At 44.3% G+C, this 24,473-nt stretch overlaps 1 protein-coding gene across 9 annotated transcripts in view; it reads left to right on the top strand.

Annotated features, from left to right (window-relative positions):
• The first annotated feature begins 2,799 nt into the window (after positions 1-2,799).
• The window catches only part of CLTRN (collectrin, amino acid transport regulator), a 79,025-nt gene continuing 57,351 nt past the window's right edge, over positions 2,800-24,473 (top strand). The window contains exons 1-5 of one of the 9 annotated variants that reach the window (XR_016391398.1): positions 2,800-3,092; positions 3,863-4,033; positions 10,224-10,294; positions 12,731-12,789; positions 17,424-17,509. Coding sequence is in view for 4 of the 9 variants with exons in the window: in XM_089904761.1 (XP_089760887.1) it covers positions 4,008-4,033; positions 10,224-10,294; positions 12,731-12,789; positions 17,424-17,509 (242 nt within the window). In the remaining 5 variants the exon portion in view is untranslated. Of the gene's footprint in view, positions 3,093-3,130; positions 3,297-3,792; positions 4,034-10,223; positions 10,295-12,341; positions 12,415-12,730; positions 12,790-17,423; positions 17,510-24,473 lie in introns of those variants that run through there. The other 8 variants (XR_016391401.1, XM_089904761.1, XM_089904760.1 and 5 more) reach the window with 8 other exon arrangements.

Consider the following 24,473-nt stretch of genomic DNA (forward strand, 5'->3'; position numbering starts at 1 on the left):
AGCAGTCAGAGATGACTGGCATATGCTTGGCCTAAACAACTGCAAGGATGGACTTGCCACGAACTGATGGGAAGACTGTGTACGGAAAAGGTTTTGGGTGGGAAATCAGCAGCTCAGATTTGGGCATGTGGAGTTTGAAATGAAATTCCAGTAATTCAAGTGAGGAAATATGGTAGAATATTCTACCTCATGGTAGAACGAGGATGAACCCCTGAACAAAGAAACAGAACCCGGCACAGGAGCTGGCGGGGAGGGAAAGATGGCACTCTTACTACTAATTCTATTGGGTTTGAGGTGCCAAGGGGACAGGCGAGAGGAAAGGTCTAGGGAGAGTTGGCAGTGCAGCTCTGGTGCTCGAGAGGTCGTGAGGCTAGAGAGAGAAGGAAAATCCCCTCCCCCCAGGGGTAACAGGTGTATAGAGACCAACAAAATGGAGTGATTAAGGAGGCCAAGAGATGGAGAAGGAATGGTCAAAGGCAACCAAGGAAGGAATGGAGCATGGAAGGTCAGGGGCAAGGAGGGTTCCAGGGAAATCCTAATAGAAAGAAACTTAATTTAGCTAATGCTAGGCTACAATACGTGTAACAATACGTGAGATTATTAATGTCCAGGTATGTGCTTCGGAAAGAAAGATGCTTATCAGAAAAACGTTTATGAATTTGCACCTAGACTATAAACTGCAAAATTTAGCATTACAAATAAACTAATACTCATTATTAAATAGGCCCCAGGTGAACCCTGGAACGTATAAATGTAGAATACATTTTCTCAATAAGTTATATTTTGTTGTACAGGCACAGGAAAGGTGTGACCATGAGCTGGATGGGCCCTAGGGAAGGTAAGCTTTCTATGCTACATGCCCTTTGCTATCACTGATTATATATGCTCTTGGATTTTACTTACACCGTCCTTATCTGCTGTTTTGCAGACAGAAATGTGTGAATGAACAGATTCTAACAGCCTCTGAGAATCACTTGTAGATTGTGTATTTATTAAATGCCTTGGCTCTTCAAATCTGCCTGGTTAAGCCATTTGTACTTATGCAAAACACCAAAAAAACCCAAAAAACAAAGCACAAAAACCTACTAAAGGTTACAGTTGCGTTGAAGAAAAATTCCTTGATTCTTATCAGATGGACCCTTCACTTTCTTGCCTTCTGATTTAGAAAGGAAGACAGCGTTTTTGCAATTCTCTGAAATTTAAATTAGAAGTTATGTTTCCTTATCTTGACTGAGAAAGTTCAGCTTGCTCCTGTCACCCACTTCTTCTCTATGATCCCATATAGGGTTGCCAAAGGTTACATTTCTGTAATTGTTTAGCGCACTGCAATTGCTCCAGCGCACTAATTGCTCCAGCGCACTAATTGCTCCAGTGGAATGATATGAAATGCATTTCCCTCTTTCCATCAGATTTCCTCAATATTCATATTCAGTCAAAAGGAACGCAACTCATTGTATTCCAACTACGAGTGGTGGCAGCCTTTTGCCTGGCTCCAGGGACAACGGGGCAGGCGTGCACAGGCACAGAAATGGTGCCCTTGCTGCTTTCAGCCTTTAGGTGCATTTCAGACCTGGCACTGAGTTTACAATTTCTGAGTGAAGTAGGAAAGCCCTAGAAAGTTGAAAGGTTTTCATTTCCAAAATACTCAAGAACAGTGTAGCTCTTTATCAGGACCCAGAAGGGAGAGTGGGGGCATGGGGCTGGGGAACATTGGTTCACTGTGGACTTCAGTGCAGGCTGAGAACAGAGACCGTTCTGAGGGATGTGCAGGGGCAGCTTATGGGTAGCGTGTGGACAAGCTTCCTTCACCAGAGACTTCCAGCCTCTCTCCATACTCCAACAAGACTTTTAAGCAGCAGAGTGGAGATGACCAGACTGTCAGCAAAGGAAAAAGGGGAAGCAGAAAGCAATGTGGTTTTCAGTGGTTGACAGAGAATGAACTCTACTCAACATAAGGTGTACACATCTTCGTTATCTCCCCATATTTCTCAAGCTTTCTCAGCAAAAAATAAACAAGAGGGAATTACACTAATAACAACGACTTTCCAGCATCCTCTGAGCAGTAGCTTTCAACTCACGCCACAAAGAATTACAGCCACCAACAGCGTCTGTATTTGGTAGGTTCTTCCCCTCTAGCTCCAGGACGGGGCACAAAAGAAAAAGGATAGAAGAAAGAATTGAGGAGTAGAGAAGACTCAGACTTGTCCACATGATATAGCTGCTGATCCCCTGCCCCGGGGGTGGTTGTGAATCCGTCCGTAGCCCTTGGTATAGTCAGGAAGAAAATCAACAACGCAGATATGAGTGAATCCAGTTTGCTGGGCCTCGGTTTCTGAAACTGCAACCCCCTTACTTCCCAGACTCTCTGGGACAGCTGTTCTACCTTTAAATGCACAAAACCGTAAGGGGGTGTAGTTTTCTGGTGACCCTCAGAGCGGAGGAACAGGACTAGAGTAGAGATGGAGCGACTCCCTGTCTCCCCTACCCCCATCGTACAGAGAAGCCCCGCCGGGACTGTGGCCATCCTAGCGGGGCCAACAGCTGTCCCGCCTCCGGGGCCCACTGCAGCGCCTGATCGTGTGTATGAGAGGATCCCTGTTCTCTCTGCTAGCCTACGCTCCCCTGCTGCCCACGCTCCACATCGCCGCCGGACTTTACCCGAACGTTCCCCAGAGCGGGAACCACTCTGTTCGCTACCGGGATGAGAGGCTCATGCGCGCGGCCATCTTGGACACGCCCCCTTGTGCCTAGCCGCGCCCCTCACGCCGGGACACGTCATTTCGCCTATTTACGTCACGTCCCCGCGCGCCCGGCCCACGTCCCGAAGAAGCTTAAAGTCCCGCCCTCGCCACGCTCCCCGTGTCGGAGCCCGAGCCTGTTTTCCACCCAGCTCTGCACCTGCTCTCTGTCCTGACTACGCCCCTGCTGCCATCGCTCCGGGCCTCCGGGCGCGGTCACGCGCCGGCGCGCTAACTTGGGCCCACCCCTGGCCTCGCCGTGGGCCCACTCCTCCTTGGAGCCGGACCATCTTTGTTGCACACCTTAGAACTGTAAAGCCACGCCCCCACGGACATGCCGCGCCCACGTTCACGGTAAATCCTTACACTGCGCCTACACCAGAGCCCTCCTTTCTGTTACGTCACTTGCGTCCCATGCGCTACTCCGTGGCCCCGCCTCTTCATCGGCCTCCACGCCCCTGATCCGAGTCCTTTCACATTCCTCTTATCCTCTGGGCCACGCTCGTTTCGCTGACCCCACGCCGCTCTCTTGTGCCCATTTCTCTGCTTTCCACTCTGGTAATTCCTCTGCCCACCTCTCCCGCAGTCTCGACCAAGCCTGTCTTGCCTTTACGAGCGGCTACGCACCGATTGAGTCCCACATTTTCAGGTCAAGCCTCTGTGCTACGCCGAGGCCACGCCCCTCCCGAAGTGGCCGTCGCTGCCGCTCCTTCCCACGGTTGTCCAAATCCCGCCCCTCAAGCCCGGATTATATTCCACTCCCCTCTGTCCTGGCCAATCCCGGCGCTCCGCCCATGCCGCACTGTACAACCGTGAGGTCCGCATGGATCACGCTAACTCCGCGCATGCGCGATTCCCTGCATTCCGCATTCCGCCATGGCCACTCCCTGGGTTCCCAGGCCATCCCCTTCTGGTTGGACTCTGGCCTGGTCCACGCCTCCTGCTCTCCCTCTGCTGGCCGAGCCTGGTCCTGGGAAGCCGCAGAGAAGCGGGCGGGGCTCACGAATTTCAGGAGAAAGTCGCCCGGGTCTCGGAGCTAGATGTTAGTGGCGTGTATAGGGTGAGACGAGCCTGCGGATCTCTGCTCCACGCCTAAAAATGGATTTTCTTCATATTTCTCCCAGTTCCAAACACCAGAAGTCCAAGAGCAGAAACCGGATAGGAAACGTAACTGAGGACCAACTGGAACTGTGTTCCTACCAGCTTCCCAGCCGACTTTAAATGCTAGCGGGGTGCATGGAGTAAGCACACTCCTCTACTTCCTGATGGATGTCTCCTTCAGACGACTTTTTTAGGTACCTAGTGCCCTCCTGCTGTCTAGGACCTGTGGAGACAACACCACACTTAGATTTCTGCTTCTGGCCCCCTACTTTGAGATTAATTTTCTTTACTCTCTCCATTTACAATTCTGGGTCCACAGGAGAAAAGTGAAGAGGTTATTACCAGCTTTATTTATTTATTTTTTTCCTGTCCAGAAACCTCTGAGTGGGCGCTCCTAGGGGAAGGGCACTTTCCATTAGCCATTCAGTTATTCATTCATTGAAGTCATATTTATGGAGTACTATGTTCCAGTGACAAGACAAACTTCAAGGAGCTTTATAGCCTGAAGTTCCCCAGCTTGGGTTTGGATGGGCCAAGAATTGATGAGAAAGTTAGGGAAGATGTGGTAAGGGGGTCGGTTATAGGTGGAAAAGGACTTGGTAAGTGCTGGTCTCTTTCTTTTAAATTGAGGGATGATTGACATGTTACATTTTATTGGTTTCAGGGGTACACATAATGATTCAATATTTATATAATTGTGAAATGATCACCACAATAAGTCTAGTTAACATGCACACATAGCTACAAATGTTTTTTCTTGTGATGAGACCTTTTAAGGTTTACTCTCTTTGCAACTTTCAAATATGCAACACAGTATTATTAACTGTAGTCACCTTTCTGTACATTGCATCCCCATGGCTTATTTATTGTATCAATATAAGTGGAAGTTTGTAGCTTTTCGCCACTTTCACCCATTTTACCCACCCCCACACCCTGCCTCTGGCAACCACCAGTCTGTTCTCTGTATCTGTGAGTTCGGTGTTTTGTTTTTTGTTTGTATGTGTGTTTTTTAGATTCCACATATAAGTGAGATCATATGGTATTTGTTTTCTCTGTCTGGCTTATTTCACTTAGCATAATGCCCTGCATGTTCATTTGGGGTTTTTTTGTTTTTTTGTTTTTTGCGGTACGCGGGCCTCTCACTGCTGCGGCCCCTCCCGTCGCGGAGCGCAGTCTCCGGACGCGCAGGCTCAGCGGCCATGGCTCCCGGGCCCAGCCGCTCCGCGACATGTGGGATCTTCCCAGACCGGGGCACGAACCCGTGTCCCCTGCATCGGCAGGCAGACTCTCAACCACTGCGCCACCAGGGAAGCCCCATTTGTTTGTTTTTGAGAAGCACACTTTTTCTTGATTTTTAGTCCCAACGGAAATCCTGATTCCTCATCATAATGATGCTATGAACTAAGTAGGAAACAAGTGTCATGAAGTGTAAGTGTCATAAGGAGTTTCATACAGATCCCCTCAATGTAAACTGTTGCCACAATCACAAAGCACAACTAAATCAATTTTATGTCCCACCCAAACTTTCCTGTTTATTTGAGATCACAGGCCCTCAGTGGTATGACTTAGCCAGGGCAGCATTTAGATCATCATTCCCCACGATGGCAAGTAAGTTTTAGCTCACATGTCGACTGACTGAATAACTGCATTGGGAAGTTTTGTGGCTGAGTCCAGGCTCCGAAGGAAAATGTTCAGTAATAGATTAACAATGTCTGTTGTGGGTCCAGGATGGATGAGTGGTTGCAACAACCTATCTGGCATCTCTGATTTGTAGTAATAGAGGTCTTGCATGCGCGTCTTTTAGGCGGTCTTCAAAAACAACATTTCGTACTGTAAGTTTTTGATGTTTTCAGACAGTAGAAAGATCAAGGTCACTGTCACTGGCCAAAACTTAAGGGCAGAAACTTTGATGTGTTGATTACTTCATATGTTTTGTATATCAAGCAGAATGAGGGTAGCTTAAAATTCTGTTATGAAAATGAGAGCATCTAACCTGAAAGATACATGGCCCCTCTACCTCTTTGTAGAGGTTGGTAAAGGCGGTACCTATTGGCAGGGCTAAATGTGACTGGGTGGCACTAACTGGCATCCAGATATAAGATTAAGAATGGAAAATACTACTACATAGAGCATGGTTACAATAATCTTTAGCCTAGAAAGAATATCATGACTTGTCAAAACTGTGAGAAAACTTTTTTTTTAAAATTAATTTATTTTGGCTGCGTTGGGTTTTCATTGCTGGGCACGGGCTTTCTCTGGTTGCGGTGAGCTGGGGCTACTCTTCGTTGTGGTGCGCGGGCTTCTCATTGTGGCTTCTCTTGTTGCGGAGCACGGGCTCTAGGCATATGGGCTTCAGTAGTTGTGGCACGCAGGCTCAGTAGTTGTGGCTCGCGGGCTCTAGAGAGCAGGCTCAGTAGTTGTGGCGCATGGGCTTAGTTGCTCCGTGGCATGTGGGATCATTCCGGACCAGGGCTCGAACCTGTGTCCCCTACATTGGCAGGCGGATTCTCAACCACTGCGCCACCAGGGAAGTCCTGAGAAAACTCTTAATACAACACCCAAGCAAAGTTGGAAAGAGTTAAACATTCAGGAAGAAACGTCAGTAAAGTCTTGTTTTTACTACATGGGACTTATTTTGTTTCATTTTTAAAATTTTTATTTATTTATTTTCATTGAAGTATAGTTGGTTTACAATGTTTTGTTAGTTTCCGGTGTACAGCAAAGTGATTCAGTTATATATATTTTTTCAGATTATTTTCCATTATAGTTTATTATAAAATATTGGATATAGTTCCCTGTGGTATACAGTAAATCCTTGTTACTTATCCATTTTATGTATAGTGGTGTGTATCTGTTAATCACATACTCCTCATTTATCCCCCACCTTTCCCCTTTGGTAACCATAAGTTTCTTTTCTATGTCCGTGAGTCTCTGTTTTGTATAAAGATTCATTTGTATTATTTTTTAGATTCCACATGTAAGTGATACCCTATAACATTTTTCTTCCTCTGTCTGCCTTGCTTCACTTCGTATGATATTTTCTAGGTCCGCCCACATTGCTGCAAATGGCAATATTTCATTCTTTTTTATCGCCGAGTAATATTCCATTGTGTATCTATACCACATCTTCTTAAGCCTATCGTCTGTTGATGGGCACTTGGGTTGCTTCCATGTCTTGGCTATTGTAAATAGTGCTGCTGTGAACATTGGGGTGCATGTATCTTTTCAAATTAGAGTTTTCATCTTTTCCGGATATATGCCCAGGAATGGGATTGCTGGATCCTATGGTAGCTCTATTTTTAGTTTTTTAAGGAACCTGCATACTGTTTTCCATAGTAGCTGCAGCAATTTACATTCTACATAGGACTTATTTTAATGTATTGGTCTTCATGCAGATGAGACACTCAGACAGGCGCATACGCATCCTGTTTATGAAACCGTCCTTTAAATTGCTACCTTAGGAATATAAAGTTGGCAGAATTACACTCACTCAGTTTGTCTGAATTAATCTTCATTTCCAAACATTAGTGATTAACTTTCTCTGAACTAGAAAATTGTTACCCTGTGTGAAAAAAAGGCAAGGTTCATAATGGTTACAGTTGTTGATTAACCTACAAAATTTGATGAGCCTTCGAATATCGTAGCTTCAGATTTTTTTTCTCATCTTGAAAAGGGCATAAGGTATGGGAGTGGAGACAAAAATTTTCCAAAGCCCAGGGTTCCTTGTTTATCAAAGATACTGGGAGTTGTTTTTCTCTGGCTGGGAATGTCAAAAAAATTGCAGTGTACCTCGTGATACTTCATTTCCACAGTCTTGAGCTCCTTAAACTGCCCATTTATGATTCACATAAGTCAATTCAGTGTTATTAAATTACCAAATATTCATGGGCCATGAGAAATGCAAATGGAACCAAATATAGTCCCTGCCCTCCAGAAGCTTAAAATTTGTAGGACCCAAAAGCAAATCATGTTGGCAATAGATCCATGTACAAATGCGAACAAAATGCTATGGGAACACAGGACAAAGAGAGAATAAAAAGTTAGTAGATTAGACAAGTCCACAGCAAATAGTAACAGCTAAAAATCTATAACAAAAAGAAAAGAAAAGAAAGATTCCTCGAAGGAGGTGATCATTGAGATAGACCTGTAATAGTGGTTAAGATGTTTAAAGATAAAAAAAATGAAAGCTCACAGTGTTCAAGGTTGTATAGGTTTACAAAATACCTGTTTGTGACAGTGAAACAGAACAATCAGCTTCAAAATTTAAAAGCTACATTGGTTGTCCCTGCTACATCTTGTTTTATTGCAGGTAAATGGAGCATACATAATCACCCACATGCGTTTACAACTCTGATGTACTTTAAAAGGCATCTTGTGTGAATCAAAAGAACAACTCACGTGTTTTCTTTTCGTGTGGTCTCATATTTAATTCACCCTCCAGAGCAGTAGATCAATAGTTATGTGCCAAGAAACTGCTTTCCAGTAGTGTTGTGGAGTAGGAAAAAGCACAGAGAAATCAATTTCTCTTTCCTGTCTCAGGAGACTCAGTGCCTTTCATATTGCTCACGGCTACAGTAGTCTCAATTTTTTATCTGCATTCTCTAAACTCTAAACATTGGCAGTAAATAGGACCATATTCAGGATGATTGAAAATGCTTTATTTGCCATCATTACCACTGTTACTGATAAATTATTAAGCTCCTATTTGTGAAATTGCTGAAATGAGCATTGTATGAAGCAAGTTTGATATGAATTCTCTGGAGGTTTAATACTTAAAATTGTGCATGAAAATAAAGGCTAAGTATGTACAGGATTTTGAAAAGTGGAAGAAAAAAACCCAATATGTTGAGAGGCAAGAACAATAGCATCTAGTTCTGTGTTCCACGTCTTTTATTGAACTCTCAAGCTCTTTAGCTGTTAAATCATTTTTAGCATGTTCCAAGTGATCCAGACCTTGTAAGAGTCTTCATATTTTACGTCAAGTTGTTGACGGTGTCTTGTATTATCATTATATGTTTTCTCTCTCTATTCATCTGACAGGACCTATAAAAGTCAATATTTTAAATCATTTCATTTTTGGCTGCTGTTTCTTTTGCTAATGACAAGTACTCTTCTAAGCAAATACTGGGGTATAGAAAAATAAAACTGTAACTATAGACTATTTAGAAAATAGAATGAGATCACTGTACATCTGTACTTCTTATGTCATGTGGCCAGAACAGTAGTCCAAGGAAACTTCATAGCCACAGATATTTTCACATTAGCTGAGAAAGATTAAAAATAAATAAGCCTACTAGCCAACTCAAGAGTTATAAAAAGAACAAGAAAACCAGTATGACAGAAAGAGTAAAGACTTAATAAATGTAAAGATGGATGAATCAGAAAGCAGAAAGAAAGGAATTAAAAATTAAATGAAAGATCTTGTTGTTTGATTAAACAACAACAAAAATAGGTAAATTTCTGGAAAGAACAAAGGGGAAATGAGAAAAAATTAATATATAACTAGAAAATATAAAGGGAATGTAACAGTGAATGGAGTCTTTTATGGGAAATATTGTATAAAGTCCATGAGAAAACTGGAACATCTTAATGAAATGAATGCATTTCTTGGATACTGTAAACAGCGAAAAGGGACTCAGAAAGAAATACAAAACCTGAAATTACTGGCAAAATAAGAAAATTTTAAAAGAACTCTTCCTCCGAAATATGTATGGTCCAGAATCTTCAACTCTGAATATTTTATTTCTTCTACATTTTCAAGTATTTGTAAACATAGACAATGTTAGAAATCTATCTGTACCATTTTCAACATGGTAATAATACGAGGGCTGGAGAAAAGAATCAGCGCTTGAAAAGGAACCTAAATATTCTTCTACAAAAATGGATTTAAAAACCTAAAGAAAGAAAAACACAGCAACTAAGTCCAGAAGCATGTTAGAAATCATCACACTGAGCTTATCTAAGGGTTGGATCAGTGTAAAGAAATTTTAAACTATAATGTACCAAGTGGTAAAAATTCTCGGATCATATTAATAGATACTGAAAAGGCAGGTGATACAATTCAATATAGGTTATTGAATACAATTCAATAAAGGGAATTTTCAGTAAACTAGGAATAAAATAAATTTGATATATCTCATGATCTATCAATTTTAAAGTGACTCACCAGGGAATTCCCTGGCCATCCAGTGGTTAGGACTCCGCTCTTTCATTGCCGAGGGCACGGGTTCGATCCCTGGTCGGGGAAGTAAGATTCCGCAAGCCAGACAGCGCGGCATGCACGCATGCATGCATAAATAAATAAATAAATGAAAATAAAGCGACTCACCAGATCCCGTGGAGGGCCCATGTGATTGCCACCGTGATGTTTCCCTGTTCCCATAGGGCCACTACAGTGAGACAAAACAACAATAACATCACAGGAGAACATACAAGAAGATCCAAGGCTACGGAAGGTGTGTTTCAACTATTAAAATATATTCACATTTCTCGTCCATGCGGGTAGTAGTATGGGTATTTTGTACTTTTCTCTTTTTGCCTCTCTGTATTTTCTGTACAGAACTTCTTTTTTCTATTGTTTTTAAAAATGAGACAACAAACATTGAGAAATCATAATTCAGAAGAGAAGAGATTTTCTTCTCTTTTCAAATGAGTGGCTTACACTGACAAAAACTCAGCATTTTACTGTCTTCAAGCCTTGTCACATAAGTGACTAAGTAAAAGCAGAAGAGAGACATTTGATATATTTATGAAGTTTTAAGGCGAAAAGAAGGCTGAATCAGATTTCTATCTTGCTAACACAGCTTTGTTCCTTGATGCAAATAATCAGCTTTGTTACGTCTCTGTCTATTCCCTCCCTGCCCCCAGGATGCCTTTATCTAGTCTAACATTTCCTAAGATAACTTCATCTAGTCTGACTTTATTTTCAGGGGTCAGTTATGCGGGCCCTTCCTTCTCGGAAATTTCCATTTCATCTAACAGTGAAATTTCTGGAATGACTACTAGGCTAACTTTTGGCCACTTCTCTCTCTAGTACAACTTTTCCTGAGTCTGTGCCCTGGCAACCAAGGTGAAGGAGATGAGGGAAAGCTCCTTAAGTGGAGTTAGCCAACAGCAGTGGGTCATCTACGATAAGCTATCACCCTAACCAGGAAGGGGAAATGAGAAGTGTAGCTTGTTGATATTTTTCTTGTTGCTGCTTTAAAAATCCAGATTGTCCGTTTAACAGCGGGGTCACCCGATCTACTTTTTCCATTCATGGTTTTCAAGCAACGAGGTGGAATGTGGGGACTGAACGCATGCAGAGGCGGCGTGGTAGAGAGGAAAGTCCTGACACTGACCCGCTGGGGGGCTTGATCGGCACCTGTAGAATGCCCACTAGGGGAAAGGTTCTTCCCCACTCACTGCCGTAGTCCTCAGAGCATCTCTGAGGTTTCGTTACAATTTCAGTTTTGATCAGTGATGACTCTGAGACACAGTCGGGTTCAGTGTGGTGGAGATAGGGTTCAAGTGTAAGTCATCCAGGCTGGTAAAGTGACACCCATTCCACTCCCTGTTGCCAGCAATGCCTTAAATACTGGATCCTCGGTTTCCTCGTATGTAAGATGATTATACCACAGCAACTGTGGGCTGCTGTTTTGAGGATTAGAGAAATAATTCAGCAAAGCTAGTTCATGGTCGGTAGCTCCTAATTACTGTCGTGTAGCTGCACTGAGCAATGTAGTTGCTTAGCCACATGTTTCTACTTAAATTAAATTAACTTAATGAAAGTTCATTTTCTCAGCAGCACTAGCCCCATTTCAAGTGCTCAACAGCCACCTATGCCTAGTGGCGTCCATATTGTATACATAGTGTATAGTGCAGATATAGAACATTTCCATCATCACAGAATGTTCCATTGGATCGCACCGCTGTACATCATTAACTTTTGATTTTACACAACTACCAGAGCTTAGCGCTGAGCAAAACCATTCTCTTTGAGTTGGAAACTCTCCTGAATGTTTACCTGTGGAGGTGAGAGTCTAATGAGGCCAGTCTTGGAAGGGTGTCCTTTGTTCACCAGAGATAGAAAGGAGTGATGTTTGTTTCCTAAATTAAGAGAGTCTATCTATACGCCAGAGATATTTCAGCCCTGAAAAGATGGGAAGATCATGCCAAGGTAAACCTCCAGAAAGGACTAATGCTTGCCACCGTGCATTTAACCAGACAACAACAGAAGAAAGGTGGGGGGAGGATTCCGACTTTTGGGTCAGCAGAGAAAACATTCTTTGGAGGTAGAATTTGGAAAGGACAGCTAATCTGTTTTCCAAACAGATTTTTGTAAATAACTGACAGGAGATGGGCTGCTTCTCTCAAAGTATTAACCCAGATGATGGGGGTTAATCATTAAACCTTTTAGTTGGTGGCTTGCTTGTTTGTCTGATATTCTAATCCGGGTCACAGAATGGCTAAGGCAGCTTTAAGCGAAGGGTGGATTTTTTTTCCCTCCGTTTGCCTTGTGTTTTCCACTTTGAAAGAATGTTGTGGCTGCTCTTTTTTCTAGTGAGTGCTATTCATGCCGAACTCTGTCAGCCAGGTACGTAAGCCTTGAAACTTCAAAGTAGATGAACAGTTTTCTAAATGATTGACAAGTCTCTGCCTGAAAGCCTTCTTTATTTTTCTAAATCTGCCGTCGTGTCATGGCTTGAAAGTTGAGCCTGTGAATGTTTTATGGGTTTGAAATTAAAATTTCAGCCATTTAAGGTGATTGCAGTTAAACTTCCAGGAGTATCTGGGGCAGTTTACTTGCAATTCTGTTGATTCGAGTTGCATTAAATATTAGCATCTATCAGGTTCCATTTTGGCAGATTTTATCATCATATAGTGCTCTCTCTCTTTTCTCTCCCTGACAGGTGCAGAAAATGCTTTTAAAGTGAGACTTAGTCTCAGAACAGCTCTGGGAGATAAAGCAGTAAGTGAAGAAACTTGTATGTTCCTTTAAAATTTTGTTTGCTGGTAACACTGCTTTCTCTGCATAGTTTATCTTAAACTTGTATAGATTGCTTCTAAAGACCTGAAATCTGATATTTTCTTAAAGCAAAAAAGATTGTAGTGAAATAGAAATTGTTAGTAAAGTGATTTTGCCTGAAGTATTTAATCTGCAGTGTGTGCTGGAAAATATGTGAAGTTCTGTGCTGCCCCAAACAATTTTGCAAGCCTGCACGTTTCAGCCTAGCAGAGTGGAGCAGAGGGGCCTGAGTCAGGCTCTCAGGTGTGCTCTGGGCTCTGCTCCTCACCGTTGTGGTCATTTGAACTTTGTCAGTGACTTTTCTCATCATTGAAAGGAGGGCACATTTCACCCGCATGAGATCTTTCATGGCACAAAACGTTCCAATTCTCAGGTGAGGTTTCTTCAGTTCTTCTCAGATGTCAAAGTAATAGCATGAAATATATGCTTATGAAATTAAAGTTAAAAAAATACTCATGGGGCTCCGGTAGCTATAGGAACAGTAAAGACTGTTGAATTAATAAGATGGAGTTGTGTCATTCTAGTTTCGGTTTTCCGCATGGTCTGTGACCATTTTCCCGAATAGAAGGTGATAGTAAGACGCCTCAAGCTAGAGATGATAAAAGAGTGCTAAAGATACTTGGAAGTACTCAGTTGGCAGGGCAATCCACCGTTTTGTTCGCTCGCTCCGTGAGTAATAACCATTCTAACCGCCAGCATTCCTTGAGAACTTAGTTTACTTTCTAGTTGGGACCCTTCTAATCACTTTGCTCACATCAGCTCATTTAGCCCTCACAACAACCCTTTGAGGAAGGTGGCATGGGTATTCCCATTCTCATGAGGTGGATGAGAAAACTGAGGCGCAGAGACATTACGTGGCCTACTCAAGATGTCAAGTCAGCAAGGGGCAGGGGTCAGGTTTGAACCCAGGCAGTCTGACTGCAGAATCCACCATCTCTGCCAGTGCGTAGGGTTGCTTATCCCAGGATCCTCTGAGGGCAGGCACCGTGCTGGGTGCTGGGGATGCAGTGCAGCTAAAACCAGGCTTATCCTTGCCCTTGGGGAGCTTATAGTAGTGGAATTGGTTGCATATTAATGAACCAAATGCAAGTGTGTAATCTTGGCAAGCATTACAGGGAGGAGAAGTACGTAGGGGCTTTGGCCTCATGAGGGGCCGCAGGAACTGGCATTTGCTGTGAGGTCTAAAGCAGGAGTAAAAGTGAACCAGGGGATGAAAGGAAAGAGGGTGGAGGGACCAGCACATGCAAAGGCTTATTATAGGAAAGAACTTGGGGAGAGTGAAGGGTGGAAGGAGGGCAAGGTGCCTGGAAGTGGAGCAGTGGGGAGGACTCATGGTGCTTGATGAGCTGTGGGCGGAAGGAAGGGTCAGGCCAAAGAATGTGTGGGCTGTGTTGAGGAGTTTTGATGTTATATATATATATATATATGTATATATATATATTTAATTAATGTATCTATTTATTTATTTTTGGCTGCGTTGGATCTTTGTTGCTGTGCACGGGCTTTTCTCTAGTTGCAGCGAGTGGGGGCTACTCTCTGTTGCTGCGCACGGGCTTCTCGTTGTGGTGGCTTCTCTTGTTGCAGAACACGGGCTCTAGGCATGCTGGCTTCCGTAGTTGTGGCACGTGGGCTCTAGAACGCAGGCTCAGTAGTTGTGGCACGCGGGCTCAGTAGTTGCGGCTCACAGGCTCTAGAGCGCAGCCTCAGTAGTTGTGGCGCACGAGCTCAGTAGTTGCGGCTCACGGGCTCTAGAGCGCAGCCTCAGTAGTTGTGGCACACGGGCTTAGTTGCTCCACGGCATGTGGGGTCTTCCCGGACCAGGGCTCGAACCCGTGTCCCCTGCATTGCCAGGCAGACTGCTAACCAGTGCACCATCAGGGAAGTCCTTGATGTTATCTTTAAAGCGACGAGGAGTTTTGTGGAAGGGGCGTCATGACAGAATTTGTGTTTACAAGACACTTTGGCTACAGTGTGGAAGACAGAGTCCAGGCGCCTGGAGTAGAGAGGAGGAGCCAGTTGGGAGGCAGGTGGAGTAGTGCAGGTGGGAGATGATGGCTATTTGGAGTATGGTGTGTTGGTGGAGAGAGAGAGGGGGCAGTGAAGGAATTTGAGAGTCACGGGGATGGGATGACAAGGAAGAGAGGACGACGGGTGAAGGATAAGCTTTTCTTTCTAATTATGCAACTGGATGCCTGATGGCCCATTTATGAGTCAGGGAACCAAGAACCAACAAGAAAACCATGGCTTTAATTTTGGACTTACTGAGTTTGAGGTATTATTGACAAACAGGCAAGGACAGAGCTGGCTTGAGATACACGTTCCTGCGTCACCTGCACTGAGGTTGTAATGACAGTGCTGAGGGAGAAAGCGGAGGGTGGCAAGAGGAGAGGGGCTAGCCTTGACCTTAGCGATTCTCGAAAGCTTAAAGCCCTTGTAGAGGAGGGTGAACCTGCAAAGGAGGCAGAGGGGCAGGAGGACAACCAGGACGATGCTGTATCACGAAAGGGAAGAGAGTGCTTTCGGATGAAGGGACTGTTCAAGAGCATCAAATGTGCTGTTGAGAGGCCAAGCAAGGCGTGACTGAAAACTGCTCATTGTGTTGAGCAACGTGAAGGTCATTGGTAACGTGAGAGAGCCGCTTTGTGGAGTGGAGTGATTGGAAGGCAGATGGTGGAGGAGGTTAAGAATAAGTGGGCAGTGGGGCTTCCCTGGTGGTGCAGTGGTTAAGAATCTGCCTGCCAATTCAGGGCACACGGGTTTGAGCCCTAGGTCCAGGAAGATCCCACATGCTGCGGAGCAGCTAAGCCCGTGTGCCACAACTACTGAGCCTGCGCTCTAGAGCCCGTGAGCCACAACTGCTGAAGCCCATGTGCCACAACTGCTGAGCCCGCGTGCCTAGAGCCCGTGCTCTGCAACAAGAGAAGCCACCGCAATGAGGGCCGCTCACCGCAATGAAGAGTAGCCCCTGCTCGCCGCAACTAGAGAAAAGCCCACGCACAACAACGAAGACCCAACACAGCCAAAAATAAATGAAATAAATAAATTTATATATAAAAAAAAGAGTAAGTGGGCAGTGACCACGTAAAGACAGAAGGATGGACAACTCCTTTGGGAATTTTGGCTCTGAAGGGCAGGAGAGAGACAGCAATGGGTAGAAGAAGGACTGAATAAAGTGATTTAGTTCTGCTGTTGTTTTAATGGGAAAGAGTTGAGCGTGGTTCAGAGTCAATGGACAGCCTCCAGTCAGCACTGAATGCACAGAAGAGAGGGGAAAACTGTATTGTTTAGATCCTGGGAAGGGCCGAATGGAAGCGTTCCTAATAGAGGTGGACAGAACAGCCGTTGACAGGAGGAGAAACACATCTGGCCCTTCGGGGGAGGATGTGGATAAGACATGTGCCTATGGAGGAAGTTTTGTACTTGGTGTCAGGAGGGCGGGGGAATGTGAGTGGATGACTCAAGATGTATCAGTAACTCATAAAACAAGAGCTCCTAGTGAGAGTGAGGTTTGAGGGAAGCACTGAGATTTGGGGAGGCCTGAAGGAGCTTTGAAATAGTCATTTTGAACTTTGAGAGAGAGAAAACTGATGGAGAATCCTAAGGGGATCCCGGGCAATTTGGGAGTAGGTCATCATGAGTTTAGAGTTAAGCCACAGAACCTGTTTTGTGATTTTCTCCAGTTACACTTGATTACCACCTAAAATGTGGAGTCAGCCACTTCAGTTTGCTAGGGCTGCTGTAACACAGTACCACAGATTGAGTGGCTTAAACAACAGAAATTTGTTTTCTCTCATTCTGGAGGCTGGAAGTCCAAGATCAAGGTGTCAGCGGGGTCGGTTCCTTCTGAGTTCTGTGAGGGAGGGATGTGTTCCAGGCCTCTCCCCTTGGCTTCTAGATGGCTGTCTTCTCCCTGTGTCTACACGTCTTCCCTCTGTATGTGTCTGTGACAAATTTCCTGTTCTTCCAAGGACACCCGTCATATTGGATTAGGGCCCACCCTAGTGATCTAATTGTAACCTGATCACCTCTGTAAAGACACTATCTCCATATATGGTTCTGTTCTGAGGTACTGGGGGGTTAGGATTTTAACATATGAATTTCTTTGTAGGGGGGTACAATTCAGTCCATAATACACACATACACTCAAGTTTTCAGCTAAGAGTATAAAAAGTAAAATTGTACCGGTGTTAATAAAGGGAAGGAAGCTGAGAAGGGGAGTCAGTTTATGAGGGAAAGGTGAAAGGGAAGAAGGGAATCAACTGTTTATGTCCAGGATGAGATGTCCAAGTGACCTGTTTGTTGACTGGCTACTAATACTGCAGATTTGGAAGAAGATAATGCAATGGGAAACACACCACACTTACAGTGATAGAATAGCCGGGAAACTCTATCCTGAACATTATGGTGACATGATTTATCATGGTCTCCAGTCTTTATTGTATGAGGAAGATGAGAGAGAGAGACACAGACAGACAGACAGACACACACCAACACCAGTGTGGCCACAGTTAGAACCCAGTGGACCAATTTTTACCCCATGCCTCTTCACTTTACCTTCAGTTTTACTTCTCTTTCAGTACGCCTGGGATACAAATGAAGAATATCTCTTCAAAGCGATGGTGGCTTTCTCCATGAGAAGAGTTCCCAACAGAGAAGCAACCGAGTAAGTAAGCAATGAAAAGTCTAAATTGATTGTTTGCAAGTATTATTTGAGACAGGACATTAATACAAAACTCAATCTTGAAAATAAGGTATACATCTAATTTTTAAGGGACCCATATTTTAATTCAACATTAAAAAGAACCTTTATAATCTAGCTCAGCTTACAGTTTATATCATGTTCTAACAATGCTCTTCATTCAATAGGCACTATGAAGATAAATATAAAAATTTGTAGTTACATGTCATAAGCTTTCTACATTTCTCTCTCTCTCTGTATATATATATTATATAAGTTGAAGTTATATATTATAAGTTGAAGATTAAGATGCTGACAAGGTAGATTTCATTCTGAGGCCTCTTCTTTCAGCTTGTAGGCAACACCAGATCTTTGTATGCTCACACGACCTCTTCTTTGTTGAGGGGGGAGTGGCAGGCGAGAGAGTGAGCATTCTGGTGCCTTTTTGGATGAGGGCGCTAATCCTCTCTATCAGGGCTCCACCATTATGACCTCATTTAACTGTAATTATCTCCTTATAGGCCCTATCTGCAAATATTAATACATTCACATTTGGGGTTAGGACTTCAACATATGAACTTGGGAGGCAAGGGGATAAGTGCATAGCACTCATTTTGAAAATAACTTACATATGTATAGGTTCATTGCACTGTTGGTATCTATCATAGCACCTTGTTTATTTTCTTCAAAGCCTTAGTACAACTTTTAATAGTTTTACATTTGAATCTGTTCTTCCGAAGGAATCTTCCCTATTTGTGATGTTTCCTTCCATCTCCATTTGTGATTAGGGTAACACTCCTGGTTTCTCTCTACTCCCTTACTTCACTCTTCCCTTGAGAGGTGAAATGACTGATTTGATTGATGGGCTGGAAGGATAAACTGGGCATGGGTTCGCTTCTCTTGAGGAGCCGGCCTGCCCTCAGCATGCATTTTTCTGTGCTGCCCCTCACACTGAGTACAGAATCAGGCCCTGCCTGGGCAAGCTTACACACCCACACAGCTGTCCGTGCTGTCTGTAGCTGTAGACTAGATTGGTAGGTGCCAGATCCTAAGGTGTTAAGTATCTTGCATATTACACCAGAATATGGTGATACCTGCCTCGGTTCAGCTCTGCCTGGGTCACTATAGATGAATTTATCTCATCGCAGGATATTTTTAAAATTAGGAAGGAAATTTGCCTTTTATTTTGGTCTCCTGTCTGCTTCATTCTTTTGTCTTAATTTTATTGAGAACTTGGCAGAGAGGGTTTCTATTTTTTGTCTTCCTCAGACCCACAATGTATTATGCATGGGCTGTGAATATAAGGGATAAAACAGAAGAGTAAAATTTGGGGGAGCAAAATAAACATATGATATGTGGATTTGCATGTACACAAACACACACATATATACACAACACACATATGTATTTTTTCACACATATGTATTTTAAGATATGTAACATATTCATATGATTCAAAAAATTAAAAGAAGGAGGTGTAAGGTAAAACAAAATGATGCCCTATGTGAACTTTACTCCTGTTTTATAGATTTTTAGAAAAGATATATTTGCCTTTATCTTATGCCTTTAAATGGAAGCATTCTTTCCAAAACGATTTATAATAACCTTTTAAAAATTAAAACGAGGGCTTCCCTGGTGGCGCAGTGGTTGAGAGTCTGCCTGCCGGTGCAGGGGACACGGGTTCGTGCCCCGGTCCGGGAGGATCCCACGTGCCGTGGAGCGGCTGGGCCCGTGAGCCATGGCTGCTGAGCCTGTGCGTCCGGAGCCTGTGCTCCGCAACGGGAGAGGCCACAACAGTTAGAGGCCCACGTACCACAAAAAAAAAAAAAAAAAAAAATTAAAATGAGAAGATTGCCTTCCAAAAAATAAAAAAAGAAAAATATAAGGAGAAGAGGGAACCCATGTACTCCGTTGGTAGGGACGTAAATTGTACAGCCACTGTGGAGAACAGTATGGAGGTTTCTCAAAAAACTAAACATAGAACTACCATATGACCCCACAATTCCATTCCTGGGTATATATCAGAGAAAAAGAAAAACCCTAACTCAAAAAGATACATGCACCCCAATGTACACAGCAGTGTTATTTACAATAGCCAAGATATGGAAGCCACCTAAGTGTCCATCAACAGAAAGATGGATAAAGAAGATGTGGTGTACATATACACACACACACACACACACACACACACACATATCCACATATATACATATACATACAATGGAATACTACTCAACCAAAAAAATGAATGAAAATTTGCCATTTGCAACAATGCGGATGGACTTGGGAGGCTATTATGCTTAGTGAAATAATAAGACAAGTACTGTATGTTATCACTTATATGTGGAATCTAAAAAATAAAGTAGTGAGTATAACGAAAAGAAACACACTCAGATATAGAGAACAAGCTAGTGGTTCCCACTGGGGAGAGGGAAGGGGGAGGGGCAAGGTAGGGGTAGGGGGTTAAGAGGTACAAACTACTATATGTAAAATAAATAAGCTACAAGGATATATTATACAGCACAGAGAATATAGCCAGTATTTTATAATAGCTATAAATGGAGTTATAGCCTTTAAAATTGTGAATCACTGTGTTGTACACCTGAAACATATAATATTGTACATAAAACTATACCTCAATTTTCAAAAACGAAAGAAAAGAGAAAAATATAAGGAAAACAGCCGCTGGTCATCTCACAATGCTAGCCCCTCAACTAGTCTCTTTTTATCTTATTGTCATTTTTGATCAACAGATTTTATACATCGCTGTGTTCATTGTATTACATCCTCTTAGTACCTAAATTTCACCTTGTAAATGACTATGTTATATCACATTTCCATTCTTAGGAAAAGTTAATTTAAATATGTAACATTTCAGATTAGTTTTGAGGAATTCACTTTGGGAATTTGATTTTTCGGAACCCGGACATTGTAGGAGTCTGTGAATATGTAATCTGGTTTATTTGCAAAGGTGTTTTAATTGGAACTGGGTGCATAGGCTCTATAGAGGCTTTTGTTGCCAATGTCAGTTGAAAAATTGAAAAGCGCAAACCTAGATTGGGGTCAACAAATTGTTTTCCTGTAAATGCTCAGGCAGCTTGAGTCCCAGCAAGCAGTACTGCTCTCAGGGGGCTGAGGGATGAAGGCTGCCTCATGAATCAGGATGGGCTTAAGATGCAGTACAAGTGCTGCCCCCTAACGGTGGCTGCTTCTTTACATGAGCAGGTTTCCTCTATGGGAAAGGGCACCACACAATGCAAGATGAATTGAAAACAACTTCCCATACAGGCTGCCTCTCCCGAGTGTGGTGGGTAATAGAAAGGCACCACTAGCTTGGCAAATGGATCCGATTTTAAATGTGCTTTTCAGAGGTCTTTTGGTGCCAGTGTGAGGCAGAGTGGATTCTAGAGGGTGGGAAGTATGCCTGTTAGGATGGCTTTAGGGATTCAAATCTTGAACATTGGCCATTGTTTTAAATCGTTTTTTTCCTATCCTGTCACTGCTTATTCTATGGATACTGCAGAAAACTTAGAGCTACTGAGATGCACTGCGTGGAAGATGTAAAGAGTAACTCACTACAGATAGTCAAATAATGAACAGAGTAATGAATACTCTTCGTCCCACCTTTCACTCAGTCCTAACTATGGTATCTCATATCAAGAGCGATCACCTCCAGTGACACAGGGCTCAGTGTCTCCTCTGCATATTTGGGAACGTACCACCAGCCTACCCTTGACCCAGTATAAGCTGGATTGACTCTGCCAGAGGGTGTTCTTTCTAAAGTGAGGTCCTGGCCACATCCATGAAGGACTTGCAGGAGAGCTGAACGGGTCCAGTCACCATGACCCCAAGCGGGCAGTGGAAGAGAAGGTCGAGGGTCCGAGAGGCAGAGGGCGAGGCCCTGCAGGGAGGGTGCAGCGTGTCCACGGCCTTCCCAGCAGGACAGGGGCGGGGATGGGTCCCGGTGCGGGTGTACCACGCAGCCCGCTGGGAGCTGACAGCTGGGTCCATGTGATGGGCGTCCACTAGCGCCCAGGCCACACTAGTGGCCCCCTTGCGTGTTCCCCTGCCCACCTCAGGTCAGGCAGAGCTGCTAGTAGAGAGAGGAGTCGTCTGCAAGAGGAGAGAGGGGCACATCACTCCCCAGCTTGCAGACGTTCCCAGGGCCACTTCCAGCTGCCACCAGAGTAGCAGCACCTGGAGCGCGAGCCACCGTGATGGTGTCCCCAGCCACTGAGACTGTCCCGTGGGTGGAACAGAAACTGGCGCCTGCCTCTTAGCTGCAGAAGTCTGAAGGCAAAGGCTGGCTTGAGCCTCCATGGCTGGGTGAGAGAGGGCGGCTTTGCCAACAGCCTGCACTGGGATGGCTGCCCGCCCGGAGCCAAGCAGAGGCCTCCGGAGGGAGCTGCACGAGTCGCTGCCTGTGGGGCCCGAGATCCAAGTGCAGGGCAAAGGGAAGGCGGCAGAGCGGGCAGGGAGGGGCGAGATGGAAGCCTTCGGCCCTGGCCAGAGTGCGTCGTCCTTGTCAGGGGACGGGGCAGTGCACAGGTCCCCAGACGGTCTCCTGAGGCCCCCCGGGTGCACTCTGGGTGGAGAACGCTAGGACCCGCCCCGGCAGGGGCCACCAGCGGCCAGAGGGCAGCACAAGGAGCCTGGCTAGGGAAAAAGGAGCTTACCTTTTTCTCTGCTGTCGGATCCCCGCGCTCTCCCACCTCCCTTTTCCATCCCCCGGTGAGCGGGACTGCGGGGAGGTAAGGGGCGAAGCGCAGGAGGGGTGGAGCCAGGAGAGTAAAAGAACAGAGCAGGCCGCTGAGGCCAGCACGGCCGGGGCGAGGGAAGCCGTGTGTTAGGAAGACAGTTCGTCTAGGTTTTGATCAGACCAGACCGGCCTGAGCTCTTTAAGGGCCAGAAGTGACAGGCAAGCTCCATCGCGCCCCCTCGAGGTGCTGTCAGGGAGTGAGGGAGAGAAAGAGCTGACAGAGCGCCCACGGCAGTGGTGTGAGAAGCAGAAGCCTCTTCACGGTGCTCCCCTGAGGCCGCCTGTGCCCTACACTGCTGGATGGGGGCCAGAGACTTAAGTAACCTCTGTTGGAAGCCTGCTGTGTAGGCTGCTAGGTAGGCCCTGAGATGTAAATGATGGGTAAATCCAGGTCCCACACAGCACAGGCCCACACCCAAGAAGCCGGCCCTGGGAGTCATGGAAGACGGACGAAATGTGACAGAAACAAGACAGTTCCTTTGAAAACATTACTTACAAATCTTGATATCAAGTGGTTTTCTTGCTCTTCCCTGGATTTTCTTAAAAGTAGAATGGAAGAAAGAAGGACAAGTTTAAGTGGTAGAAAGTTCTGGTTTCATTAGATCAGATTACTTGAAGGTTTCTTGGGACTTTGATTGAAGATGGTAAACAGACGTTTTCAAGTTTTTATAATAAGGTTTAGGCCAGATTTTCTAAAATAGTTTCATAGGAATTTTTAAATGTTGAAAGTATTATTATCTCAGGAAAATATGATTAAGTTTAAACTTCAGTCTATTTTCCAGGAAAACTGAGAAATCTAGTTGCCTAGTTTACTCCAGTATTGGTTGTGTAGAATAATTTATCATTTTTAGCAGGAGAGGCAGAAGTCGAACTCAGGCCTAGCGTTCCCTTTCTGAGTAACATGATGTAGGGCACGGAATGGATTTCTGCCTCTGCCTAATTATTCAAGGATAAGCCTTGTGATCTAAGAACGAACAACATGCTCTTGTATCCACGGTAAGGGGATTAACGGTCTCGTGCCTGTTAAACAGCAGCCCGGCTCCTATTTAGCAGAAACAAGAGCCCGATTCTTCCCACCCTAGTTGGCCCTGTCTGGCGCCACTGATGAGGAGTGGCAGTGGAGCCAGCTCTGAGACAGTTACCTTCAGACCAGGGCTCCCCACACTTGAGGAATGGGAGCGGCCCTTTCTACCCTTTTAGTGATTTGCTGACAGGAGCGACTGTATATGTGTAAATACTACAGCTTTGCGAAGCAGTCGGACAAAATTATTATGCCAGTGAATACAAAGAGTTCCATCAGACCCATCTGTATTTACAGATCTTGAAAGTGTAGGTTTGCTGTTTAGCTGTGCTAATGCCATTTCAGTCATTTATTTATTTATTATTTTTATTGAGGTATAATGGACAGATCACATTATATTAGTTGCGGGTATACGGCATAATGATTTGATATTTGTGTGTATTGTGAAATGATCACCTCAGTAAGTCTAGTTAACATCCGTCACCGTGCATTGTGATGTAATCTTTTTCCTTGTGATGAGAACTTTGTAAGATTTAGGCATTTCAGTTTATTCATTACATCAAAACATACTTTAAAAGACACGTTTAGTTCAGTAAGTGCTGTCGGCTGATTAATTTTTCACTTTGTGCAAATCTTAGAGGACATTCAGTGTGGTCACATTTAGAAGAAAGGGCGTGGAAGAAGTCACGCTGGTTGGACATAATCTATCACTGGAAGGAATCTGCATCTTTTGGTCACTAAGTAAATTATCTACTGAAATCTATAAATCGCTCTTCATGTTACTCCCTTTAGCACCCACTTTCCTTATATGTACACTTCCTCTTGGCTACCTCTATCTGCACTATATTCAGGAGTCTTCTTACACTAGAGAGTTGTCTGTGTTATGTTGTCTGAATATTTGTGATTGGGGAAACAAAGTTTTAGGGAAGTAATCTCCCTCCTTTCCTTCCTCCCTTTTCTGTTATTGCCATGCTGGCCTAATTTACTTTCTCAGTTACTCTCTCTTGGAATAATGTAGAAACAGTGAGTAAAAACAGTGGAGCTCATTACTCCGTTCTGTTAGTTCATTCATCCATCTATTCATATCACAGTCACTGAGCGCCCACACGGGCCACACTTCAGGAATACAGGGCCGCACAGTGGAGGGTGGACTTGGGCCTTGGCCTCGT

Source organism: Delphinapterus leucas, chromosome X, assembly GCF_059928025.1.
Source record: "Delphinapterus leucas isolate spDelLeu-1000000601 "Yukka" chromosome X, BTC_Dleu_Yukka2, whole genome shotgun sequence".
Lineage (NCBI taxonomy): Eukaryota > Metazoa > Chordata > Mammalia > Artiodactyla > Monodontidae > Delphinapterus > Delphinapterus leucas.